Source organism: Diachasmimorpha longicaudata, chromosome 13, assembly GCF_034640455.1.
Source record: "Diachasmimorpha longicaudata isolate KC_UGA_2023 chromosome 13, iyDiaLong2, whole genome shotgun sequence".
Taxonomy (NCBI): domain Eukaryota; kingdom Metazoa; phylum Arthropoda; class Insecta; order Hymenoptera; family Braconidae; genus Diachasmimorpha; species Diachasmimorpha longicaudata.
Genome location: NC_087237.1, coordinates 4,876,709 through 4,889,993, shown reverse-complemented (window position 1 = coordinate 4,889,993; position 13,285 = coordinate 4,876,709). Strand labels below are relative to the sequence as shown.

Sequence of the window (13,285 nt, the reverse complement as noted above, 5' to 3'; positions counted from 1 at the left end):
ACGTAGTAAATTGTACGGTGACAAAAATGTGTGTATGTGTACGTGTGGCCGAATACATTTCCGGGATATTTTCTGTGTGTGGATGATAGAAAAATGTAGACGATGAGATAAATTTATTCAAAAAAATTTATAACCGTTTGTTGCTTAATAAACTTTCAAGCTCAATGTGTACTTATTGAAAATTACCTGGGCAACAAACTTCAGATAAATATGAGTGAATAAAATGATGACTCATTAAAAAAACCATTTCATTTTTTCGCTGCAACGATATTTTCATTGGAAATGAGTATAGGCCCGGTTGCACCAGGCCCACTTCAGAAAATCCTGAATTTATATCAATAAATAAAAATTATCGGGAGATCAATATCCAGCGAAAGTTTATCGCGAGTGTTTCACCTACGAAAGTTGAATAAAATTTTTGAAATAAATTATTTAAAGAAGCGCTTTAAAAAAGTTCAGTTTAAATTCCTCTCGGAATAATCGATTTACCTGAAACTTTAGGAATTTATTTACCCGAAATAAATGTGATACGTAAAATAATAATTTTGACCCAGTGAACGCATTCGAATTAAAACGAAAAAATCAAATACTATCCGACATTTTTTAATTCACGACAATAAAGCGCAATTACATTTAATTCCGTAATTGTCGTGCCGTCCATCGGGACAATTTTAACCACTTTCCTCCCCCTGCGGACAAAGGAGAATGGGTGACGTTGAAATATTTTTGGGAGCCATTGGCGGCAATAAAATCAACACTTCCGCGTTTGCTTTTCGCCAGACCGTTAATTTTCCCGGAATTCAACAGGGCATCGTGCAAATTCCATTGGCGCCCTTGTCCACCTCCCCTTTTTTTCCTCAAAGATTCCCCTAATCGCGGCTGTCCAGCTCCCTGTCATTTAGTCCTCCGCGAAAGCCATGAATTTTGTCCTGAGCCCCTGTACACCCTAACACCGATATATCTAGGGCGTACGCCCGCTGTCCTCTGCATGAACAACGGCAGTCGAGTGGTCACTGAGGCGTGCGCCAACACTCAATGACCAGGTTACAAAAATTGCGGGATGTATTTGACCGAGGCCACTGGTCGTCCGAGGAAATCGATTAGCCGTCTCCCAGGTTTCTTTTCTTCTCTACCTCAAAATGACATGGAATTTGGCGACCAGTTCACCGCCTCTGCAGACCTCGAGAGCCCAACGGTTGCGTAATTTGCGAAGGAATTAATTAAGCCAGCCACTTTGAGGGAGAATAGAAACTTGTTATTATTCTCAACCATTCCCTCCAGAACTGTTAGTCTGCATTAGAAAATTAGATAGTCTCGGAGTTAAATGGCTTCCTAGACAATTTTTTGTGCTTTCTCCGACAAAAAAAAATTGCAAAAAATAGAATACATCAAAAATAAAAAGAAATCACTTTCGTATATTCACGGGAGTTGGTTCGAACATTAATTTAAAAATTCATTTCATGGAATGAAAAATTTCCAAAGCCTTCATCGGCATTTATCATGTGGCATTGAACACGAGAAAATGAGAGTGAACAAATAGCTGGCAGCAAGCGTGATCACTGATCAGAGAATATTCACCGAAAACTCAAAGAATTAAGCACAAATTCACTGGATAATGATTGGGCTGAAGGTGGGACATGACGTGCACGCAAATGCATCCGGCATGTGAGATATTCTCGAGGCAAAAGTGGTGAACTTTCTACTGGAAATGCAATTCCGTAAGGCGTGTTTTATTGGTACATTTGCACAACTCCTTCCTCATCATTCGACGGCACGAATCATTCCGGTCATTTACGTCAATACGAGGCCCCCGACTAGTCTTTTATTTTTCAAAATTTGTTTCCCGATTACCTCCAGTTAATGATTAACAAACGAAATTACCCAATCACTTACTGATGTTCAATCAGTGATCGAGCGAATGCCAATGAATCCTCTAGTAAAAAGGGAGAAAGGAAACGAAATATCGAAATATCTCGAAATCTCGAATGACCATAAGCGCAAGATCCAGGAGATGAAGGAGTACGAGCAGACGAGAGAGCGGGCCCATAGCACGCGCGTTCGATCTCGTCAATAAAAAATTCATGTACATCCGAACGAAAAATAACAACAGATTAATACGTAAGATATTGACAGTGAAAGTTTCCGTCTTCGGTAAATAACGAGATAAATAATAAAGTGATAGGCTCAGCCTTGATAGGGAATGGTAAAAAATATCTAATGATATGTGAATTGATTCTCCTTTACGATTTATGACCCACTTCGAGACTACTTCGATTCTCAATTACCAACTCTTTCGCTTCATAAACGTCCTGGTTCTAATTACGAGTACCACAACAAGCAATTTCGATCATAATCCCGGTGAGTTTTTTATCATTCATTACGTCAATCGGAGAATTATCAATATCTCCACCACTACTACACCCGCTTTCTCACATTCCCTGTTCACTGACAGAGAAAATGAAAAAAAAAAAAAAACACTGATGCAGGGGAAAATCATGTGGAAAAAGCCCCTTTCCGGGAAATTAATAATTTAATAGAGTACATTAAGAAATAACGAGAAATAAAAATGTGCAATATATAATCTTTTCGTATATCGTATGCGGTGTGGTAAAAATTCATCAGATTCAAAGTCCTCCCCCCACGAATCTTAATTTTACATTCTCGCTGCGTAAGTGCACTTTTTATATCAGATGAGGGGCTGGACGAAATACAAACACAGATAACCTCATCTCGAAAATGAAGTGGAGACCAATAATAAAAAAGAGGGGTCGAGACCGAATATATTTTCTCTCTCTGCGAATCCCGAGTAGAAACGATATATTTTTTACCTCTTTCACTTCATTGCTCTCCCTCCCCCTACCCCTCAGGGTGTTTCACGGGCGTGCGAGACGAGTTATACAAGATTGAGGATGCATTGCTACAGTATGAGATAAAAAGTAACGAAAAATTTTCTTCCCCTATCTACCTACCGCGTGAGATTGGTAATTGCCAGGTCTCTCGTTAAAAAAAAAAAATAAAAAATTGCGTGCACTCTCCCCCTCGCTTATGAGTGAAAAATGGGAGTAACAAAAATTGTCGAGAAGAGTAGAGCATACGTTGGTACGGGTAGACCAAGAAGAGGATGAGCCAGGGAGAGGCACCGAGGGCGGTGAGAATGTGCACGTGCCTTTATTTATTTTGCATAATTATCCCGCATCGCGCCCTCGCGGTTTTTTCTTATTTTATCTTTATTTTTATTTTCTCAAGCACTGGCCACTTCTGACTCCCAACGCTACATGTTTCTCGTGCCCACTCGCCCTCCGGCTTACTTTTTTATACTCAAAGAAGGACCAGCGGTGGTTTTTGTGATTATTTTTTTTTTTCCGCTCAAACATGCCCCGTGTAGTTGGGATTAAGGAGATGCATGAGTGTACTTGTGCTTCAAAGGCGTCACGAAGATATGCCTAAAGTGGAGCAAGAAACGATGTTATAAATATCCGTGGAGCATGATTTTAGGGGCGGTGGGGTGAGAGGGGGTGAGGGTGTAGCGGGGGGTGTACAGCCACCGGAGGGCTCGGGAGAAAAATTACAGGTGAACATGCGAGTGATATGTATGCAAGATCCAATTACATATTTGATTTATCAAAATCTGAGGTGGGTCAGCTAAAGGGGGATTTAAATATTGCGTTACGCGATATTTGGGTGTCTAGGGGAGCCTCGAATATTTCACGGCAAAGGGGTGAAGTCTGGATAATCAATGTGGTGAAAAAATGGCCAATTGATTAATTGTAAAATATAATAATTAATGTCGGATTGAATTGAATGTCATTTGGATGGGAAATTTTCCGGGGATTTTTCTGTCTCGTGGGTTTATTTGGAAATTCGACGTGCGCGTGGCGGACGATTTATACCCCAGGTCTAGATAAAAATTAGTATTCGTTAAGTTTTTGAAATTAGTGTTAATTAGATGGCCCACGTGAGATTTTTCGACGAGTCACGTGGAAATAATTAAGGTAAGTGAGGGGTCCGTGGTGGTTTTTAGATCCTCGATGTTTCTCTCTCCCGTTGAGCTGCCGCCTAATGGCCATCGGGGCCACCTCCAGTTTTCTCATCTCGTATATTATATACTCTACACTTCTTCTCACCGTCGTTTCCCATATTCTGTCCCGTGTGGAGAACAGCGAACTCTCCTGGTCATCGCACTCTCTTCCATCATAACTTTCGCGGTTCCGTGCGTTGAATGTCTCACGCCCAAGCTACGGGGGGACTCTCGGGGGGGAGAGAGATTTTTTTTTTCTCGAGTAAACACTTTTTTTTTGGACAAACACTTTCTCAGTCCATTCAGAAGGCGCAGAAATTTTCTTTTTTTGGGCGAAGTTGGCTCTTGGAAAAATTCAGGCAATATATTTGATAGAATAAGGGATAAAGGGGTGGAGGCTTTAAAAATCGTTACACTGAATTTTTTTTAAGCCAATTCCGAGGACCCAGATCGCTTCATTATTCGATTTTTCGCGGTTTGTTTTTAATTCGGGTGCATGTGGAGATTTTGAGTCTTAGAAATCTAAACCACAAATTAGGGGCTTCGAGAATCGCGTGAAGTTTAAGAATATAAACATACGTGGGAAGCCCGAGTGCTTCCTGTCAAAATAATAAAAGATAAACAAAATTATCTTCGCGAGTTTCGGGGTCTTTCGTGTTCAAAATTTCTTCCAACCTCTAGATTTTTTTTTATCAAAAATATTGGTCTTCACTGGGAATTATATTATTCACGAAAATCTTCAACCAAAAGAGAACTCCTCCAAATCCATTTAAAAACTATAATATTTTTTTAATGCAAAAAAAAATACATGACTTTATGTATCTACACTTGACTATTGATATCCCCTTGACTTTTCACCCCAACATACTTTCCAGTCGTCGGATATTTCTCACAAAATTCCACGATTCTTAAAATCCTTGAATCAATTCATTAAATAATTCGCATATGATTTAATTCCCCCGGGTGTAATAGCGTTAATTAAAATAATTCTCGGCCTAGAAATGCAAAAATTATAACTCAGCAGATGGATTTTTTTTTTTCAAACAACAGTTGGCAATTTCATCACTCGCTAAAACATTTCTGTTTGTTCCCTCTCTTGCATGCAAAGTAATCGCAATTTCAACGACATACCTAACGTTTTTCCGTGATGGCCGGCACGCGTATACCATCAGCAAAGCCGAAAGGTTCTTGATCTACGAGCTATGACAAGAGGGCACCTGTCCCTTGATACAGCCAGCCGGCAACACATTTCACAACTGAAGAGGATGAATTTTATGGCTAGTCTAATGAAGTCGTTTCAAAAAGCCTCCGCCACTTGAGGGAGAAGTATATTGAAGAAAAAAGGGGACGATCTTAGCTTAATTAGCTGTGCCATATTCCGTCTCGGGGAATTCATTCATTGCCACGATATTTTATAATTCAAGAACCAACAGAAGCATTAAAATCGCGTCCTGAATAACCATTGATGTGGTCACGAGCGACGGTTTAACGAATAGATGACGGAATTCTAGTCTAACGAACATTTTTATAAGTTTGCCAGCGACATTTGTGGCTCCTAGATTGTAATTTATAGATAATTTATGGATTATATGTCAATATTTCCAAGAAATTGGAGTATAGAAATTGGAACGACTAACACCCATCCTAATGCCTCATTTGAATCGTATAAAAAAATATGTCTGATTAAAATTATTGATTGTAATCAACCGATGCAATATTCCAACGCACATGATTTTTCTTAGATCATTTTACTCAGCAATGTGCAGCAATGATTTTCCAGTAAGAAAATAGATAAAAAATATCGAATGATTGTCAAAAATTGTCTGCGAGAGAAGGTGAAGCTTAATAAAGCCACCTCACCTAAAAAATGTGCTCAGCGATGAGTGGACTGATGTTTCACATTTTATTCCTCTATTTTCTCCCATGGAGAATAATTCTAGGGGCCCAGCACCGGCAAACGTATAATTTTCATCTTGAATTGCTTTATTTTTCGATTTATTTTTATCCTCCGTTATTTTATTTTTCTCTTCAGTCTCCCATCCTCCATCGATATCAATACTCCCTCATTTTCATTCTACATTTGGTGGTGAGTTATAATACACACACGATATCCTCGATCATACATCAGCCGGCCCCAGGAGCAATTGCATATGATGCCCCTGATGATGATATTGACGCCTCTGACTAACGTCTCAGCTCATTCTCAGCAAATCGAAAACACTTTTTACATCATCCTCCATCATGAGCAGATCGAGAGTGGCTTGATGATAATTTCGACTCATTCTCACCCCCTTCGCATCGCTCGTGCCTCCAACGCCCGGCCCTCATTTTCCCTTGTGTTTTTTATCTTCAAATATCTAAGTTTTTTTTTTTTCCAACCACCGTCACCTTGTACGCTTTTTTTTATTTATCGTCTGTCCATCTTTTTCGCTCGCACAAGATGAAACGAAGGGAGGACCAGGAGGGCCACTCGTTAGCCCGTGCACCTGTGCACCGCTTCTACCGACTCAAATTTTTCATTCGTCTCCTGGGCTCTACCTCTCTGCCATATTTTTTTCCCCCTTTTTTTTTTGTCATCATTCGGTTTTTTAAATTCGTTCAAAGTCACATTTTCAACCGACGACATTCCACCACCTTTTTGAAGCCGATAAACTTCGTTTCTTTAGGCTCTTGAAGTGGTGATGGCCGAAGTTTTAGCTGGTGATGGTGGGAGAATACTAGAACTTTTCTCAACTGCTTGAGGGATTATTTTATTTGAAAAAAACTCGAATATTAATCAGCAATGGAAAATCACGATTTCAATATTACTTCAAACGATCTAAATTCGTAAAAATTATGACATAATGGGTTACGTCAAGTTACCAAAAAAAAAAAATGTATTTAATCCAGTTCATAAATGAAAAAATTCCATGCAACGATTTTTGAATTCTCTGTTCTCCTTATTTTTGCCTTGAAAATGAAAAAAACAAAATTCTTGGAAATTTCCCGGCTAAATAGAAATCCATAAACATCGGATACCTGTTACGGTTGAAAGTCCTACCCTTGCCAATAATCGTAAAACATTTAAACATTCCGAAAAATCCCCAAGCGAAAATTGATTCGTCTCGGTGGTCCGTCGTGATGTCTTCACTAAGATAATCAAATTCCCCAAACCGAAAATTCACTCTCCCCCAAACGATAAAAGCCCCTAGACTCCAGGAGACGCGTGGCGAAGTTGCAGTGGCCGTATAGTAGTCGTGTGGAAGCCGCGAGCCAGAGTCTCGCTGTTTGAAACACCAAATGAAACTTGTGCACCTGCCCTCGTCTTGGCCATTCCCCCTGCATCACCCTCTGCCTACCTCCCGACTGATCCCACCAATTCGGCGATCGCATGCATATCCCAAGTGCAGAGAGTGCAGGAGAAAAAATAAAAGAAAATTAACCCGAATAAAATACAACCCGTAGGAAGCCCCTTCTGGTGCTTTCTCATACTGGCTGCCACGTTAGAATCATCCCGAAGCGCGATGCTGTCTGGGATGCTGAGAGCCTGATAGTCCTGATTCCCTTCCCCCTCTGCCCCTCCTTTGCATCACAGTCCAGAGGATTGTGCAAAAAAATACCCCCGAGGTTATAAACCAGAAACGGCTTCCCCCCACCCGGATGGACATCCATGCGCGTGCCACCGTACGCGCGGAGGGGCACAAGAGCTCATGTTCCCCCCCGAGAGATGTGAAAACACGTGCCCAGATGAATCAACGAATCGAAAAAAAAAAGGAAATTAATGAGAATCAATTTTGGAAAAATAATTAAAGTAAACGAGACAGTTTGTGATCGAGAGATAGCAAGTGCACGGAGATAAATATTCGGTAAAAATTACGGAACTCGATTGGGATTTTACACGACAGTATCGTCTGCTTTATCAAAGGATTTAAATAATAATTACGAAAGATACGGAAAAACGTCCGGAAAATTGCGTAGAATTTTCTACAATCGCACTTTCTCCCCAAATTCCGCAAAAAACGGAATATTTATTTATTATTTCTATTGGTGTGATCGTTTGGTTGTATTTTGATGATAATGAGAGCTCCACGGTAGATGCTCATGAAGTAAGGTCGATCAGGAATAAAATCGAATTTTCACTTCTATCGATAATCGAAATTTGATGCCTGATATCCTGAAAATTCGCGATAAAATTCGCGAGTACATGATCCCATAATTTTCACGGTTCGTTGTTGCACACCACCACATCGAAATTGACATGAAAATTCCTGGCTGCACGTCCCTTGATGGGATTCTGTTGTACGGTAATTATGTGGACTCGATTCTGATTGCATGGCCATCAAAAACAACCCATCGATTTGGATTCAATTGCTTAATCGTCGACGATGAATGCAATCAAGGGAGGCAAGGATAACGTGTTTAATCCTCGCGAATGTGCAAACATAAAAGGAAAGCACGTGTAACGACACGATTCAATGACTTCTTTTTCGAAATTACGAAGTAAGAAGTTCTGTAATCATACGCCTTGGAGAGACTGATAATGAACGCGCTGGGGGATTATCATGCATGACAGGGGGATAAGTTGCAATCAAACGCTGGGTTAAGGTAACAGGTACGCGAAATGTATCCGGTAATTGATCATTTGAAATGGCCGATAATGATAGAGGATTTAGTGTGACTTACGGTACAATCGGTGGGCATTTGTTGTCAGGTATTCGTTGGAGCTGCCAGAACGGGTCGACGATTTTTGACGGACTCCATTCTGGTATATTCCACTTTCCAAAGCTGAAAGAAAAAAAAAATATCTGTGATTAGGACACCATCTAGCAATTCAATCACACATACCGTCACTCATCATTAACCACCACAGCAATTATTATTAACAGAATTTATCGTAAAGGATTTTATGTCGTTAGAAGCAGTAAAACGCGATTCAGACCCCGCTCCGCTCGGGTAAGTCTCAGTTTTCGGTCCCAATACCATAAAGTAGTCGATACCATGATGCGATAATATGATAATAAATATTTAAATTGGACCATTTCAACAATTTTCAATTCACTGTTGAAAATATAAATTTTGCCCCATAACGATGGACCGGTTAAATGATATAATAATTCATTGAAAGTTGAAAAATAAAAATAATGCGAAATAATAATTACACAATGAAAATACCACTTTCGAACAGCTGTCTAATTACGCCAGGCACATGTCGACGAATTTCAGCCGTAAAATAAGAAGAGTGTAGTAACATCGATCAAAAAAATATGTAACAGCGGCATTGCAATTTTTATATCTGACCACGTTTCCGCACCGACCCAGTCACCTACCGAACGATAGCATAACATTTTTTTCCAACGATGAAGAGAGCCGGTTTTTCCTCACAACGTGAATCAATGAACCTCCATCAACGTACGAAGCCGGTTGTCTTTGTGAGGTCCAAGCTGTCTGAATGATTCTACGCTTCGAATACTGGTGCGTCCTTCGATAAATGTGTGATAACTAGTTCTGCATCACGACGAACTCCCCGACATCAATTTCAAGGTGACCGTAATGACTATTAAGACATAAAGACTTGAATGGAGTCTTGGAATTTGAATGGCCTCTTCGCGGCTTGTGCAAGAAAACATGCCCTGAAGAAGATGTCAAGCATCAACGGGGCGATTTCTGACGATTTAATTGACGGAATAACACTGGAGGTTCCACCAGGATTTAATTAATTTTTTTTTACTCCTTTGATTGACTTGCTGATACACTAAAAAAACCTCGGAACTTGTCGCCTGGATTTTCCAGTTATAAGTCCATAACTTTGCGGTGGTATTAATATATATAAAAATATTTGTAACGACTCTGGAAATCACACGCCCTCATTGGATAATTTAAGCTCATTGCAAAATTTTAAATTTATCCGCAGATTTATCTCTCGTGCCGAATACTGATTATAAAAAAAATTGCAGTCACGCTTGAGATTTCGCCTGCGTGCGGGCAAACTTATATCTCAATTCGATTGCGAAAAAATGTCACGACGATACTGTCAACAGGTACGTAAGATTGTCATGCAATGTCTAATATTTCCAATTGGATGATCCTTGAGGACTGATAGTGAGGTAAATGCTGTGAATTCGTTCGATGAATTGAACAAATTCCAGGTGAGGTCGATTTGATATTCACTCTTCAAAACAGGGCCCGGTTATGAGCCCTGACTGTTGAGTTTATAGGCTAAACAGTCGTGGTGAACACACCCCTAGGGTTGACACGTGAATTATAGCTCACACCGTATTCACGGCTGTCGTATTACACCTTTCATATCAACGTCTAATCATTCTGTCAGTTTCTTTATAAGATAAGATATCAGTAATCACGAAAATAAGAGAAGTGATAGAGGAAATGTTTCTCTTTTGCGTTATTCATACACTTGTTACCCAGCATGGGGGGTACTTAGTGTTACTTTGTTTCTTGTTCGTATTTAAATAATATAATTTATCACGTCATCCCATCAACTCAGTCACCTGACCGATTATAAAAAATTTACGAATTTCGTCTGACCGATGCAAACCTACCCCTCTTTTAACCACAACACATACACATAAATCATTCAAATTTTAATTAATGAAAATAATTACAAGACGATAAAAATATTTGATCTGTTGATCCATAATTTCGAAAATTTAATACCATTCCCTCCCGATTAAATAAACTTCACCAAAGCTTCACGCAAACTTCGCAAATTACTCTGGAAATTCTTCCACCGAGATATTCCAGTGCATAACATACGCATTTTTACCTCTCTGTCACGTCCACATACCTAATTACACGAACGCAAGGGATCGACTTTCTCCACCCGTTGCGAGAGTCCCAGCGTCTAATACGAAAAATTTCCTACCTTCTCCGCATGAGCATTAATTTTTTTTTATTACAAATTTTTGCCCTCTTTTTCATGCTAAAACCCCCAAGGAATTCACATCCTCATCCACGTACAAAAACCTGATGTTCCTACTAATGAACACAATTAAACCGAATGAATATTTATTCACACACCGAACAAAAAGGTATCACACGTCACGAACTTTCGATTGAGCTGGATAAATAGGGGCAAAAGCGTGCTAATGTTTCACGCACTGTCATCACCTCTTAACGAGAAAGTTGTAATGATATAACGATTTCAATTTCTTCCATATTTTTCCAACTTCCTCGGTAAAAGAAAAACAAAGGTTGTCCCGTTGCCTCCTAAATACCCATCATACAATGACAACCATAAATTGTAGACAATCGTCGGAAGGAAGCAGTGCCTATGGTAGAAAATCAAAAGAGATCGCAAATCCGTCGACATTACCACGCACCAAAGGGGATAATGATTTCCAGGTTATTCCGTATCGATCAACGGAGAAATTGATTGAGGATTCCGAATCATTTGAACGTTCAATCAGCCATCATTCCGACAAATTACTGCTTTCACTATCATCTAAAATGTATGTGTAATTCCAGTGTAGTTTTTACATGTAATTTTGATCCATAAGAGTTGTATATCGTTACCAGTGACAAGCAAAAAATATACAGACAATTTACGATGTTGTCTTGAGGCGGAAAACCCACTTTCTGGGCTAATTGGTTGGACAATGCACCCTGATTGACGGCGGTAATATTTATTTCCTACCTTTTTCACATTTAAATCAATATCACGAATTTTCGATAATTCTTATCGTGAAATAATGGAGTATAGCACCGATGAATTTCACAATAAATATATGTCTTCGGGATTCGGTGGCTGTGAGTGCCAATTAGAACATTTTTCAAACATGAAAAATTCAATTATCGAGGGATATATGAAGAAAATTTAATCAAGACGAATTGTACGTTGCGCAGTGCTGTGACAACGTTCTACTTTCAAAGGTATGAGATTTAATAATTTCCACTTGGATAACCTTTTATGGTGGGTAAATCACGCACCAGGTATTTTTTGTTTGCTTCTCCCTCTTTCGGGGGTTTCAATTAATTAATTGAAATTGATAAATTCGCTGGAGTGAGAAATACGCGAGAAATATATTTAAACCCATCTCATGTGTTTCCCATTCATAAAATTCAATTTATAATTATTTTATAACTCTGCGACTTTTTTAATTATGAATTCCTAATTCGCATCACCTTCTCCCCCTTTTTTGTGCAAAAAATCCCCTTGTGCAAGTAATGCCTGTCAATTCGCGCAGTTCAACCATCGGATAACGAAAAGCGTAATGACATAATGTGAAACATGCTGCTGGTTTATCAATACGATTAACCTAATCGTTAATACATGGAATTTATCCACCCCAATTGAGAAATTTATAGTATCGATATTTATTCATTGATCCTCCACCCCCACATGCTTGTGACGACATGTCTGATTGATATAAAAAAGGTATAAATAATGAAATCTAAATTTGTAATCGAATTCTTTCAATTGTTCTTAACAAGTGTATCATTACAATAAATGATTTGTATTTTTATCGTGATTGAATTCAATTTTTTCTATTCCACGAAAAATATTTTACTTTTTTTAATAACAAGAGGTGTAAACAACCATTTACACTTTCAAATTTACCCTCAAAAATTGAAATCTTGTGCTCTACATTTCCCCGAGTAAAATCCCACATTATTTATAACATTCAACACATGAAAGCGAGAAAGTGCCAGTTACATCTGTGGAAATGGAATTATGCGGTTGAAAATATCTCTCTACCTCAAATGACGTCGCATTTAATTCATTGTTAAGAGGTGGAAGGGAATCACATAGAGTCTGTGATACATGACGAGTCCAGAGAGTTAGTGTGGAAATATTCACAACGTGGGGGTCCACGCATGTAGACTCGCGAGTCATGTGTACAGTGCACGCCCCTGATTATCCCGACGGGCTACCCAAGCCTCTCTCGATAATTGAAATAATTATCCTTCCGCGATTCTCGTGCGTTCCCCATCGTAATCAATCCTTTCAATTCACCTTCCCTCTTTTTCTATCAATTTGAGATCAATTGATTCTTTTTCCATTCCCAGTTACTCAACGAATTGATTCCACCCGAGAGTATAATTACCACATTATGTGTAATTAATAATTTATTTAATTGTGGGAGGGAGAAGCAGACACTTTATGTTTGAGCAATGTTTGTCCGATTGCTGAAACAATGAGGGATAAAAATTATTTCGATCGTTTCTCCACATGCAAATTACACTGGAATTTTTCGCGAAGAAAATTGACCGATTTATCAATACCAGGATCAATAAAAATTCCCTGTCAATAATTTTCGTTTCAATCTGAAG

General features: G+C 39.1%; 1 protein-coding gene across 13 annotated transcripts in view; it reads right to left on the bottom strand.

The window, feature by feature from the left end:
* LOC135168740 (uncharacterized) overlaps window positions 1-13,285 on the bottom strand; it is a 98,559-nt gene that overhangs the window by 76,118 nt on the left and 9,156 nt on the right. For all 13 annotated transcript variants that reach the window (XM_064133224.1, XM_064133218.1, XM_064133219.1 and 10 more), the window contains exon 4: window positions 8,681-8,782. In XM_064133224.1, coding sequence (XP_063989294.1) covers window positions 8,681-8,782 — 102 coding nt within the window. The remainder of the gene's footprint in view (window positions 1-8,680; window positions 8,783-13,285) is intronic.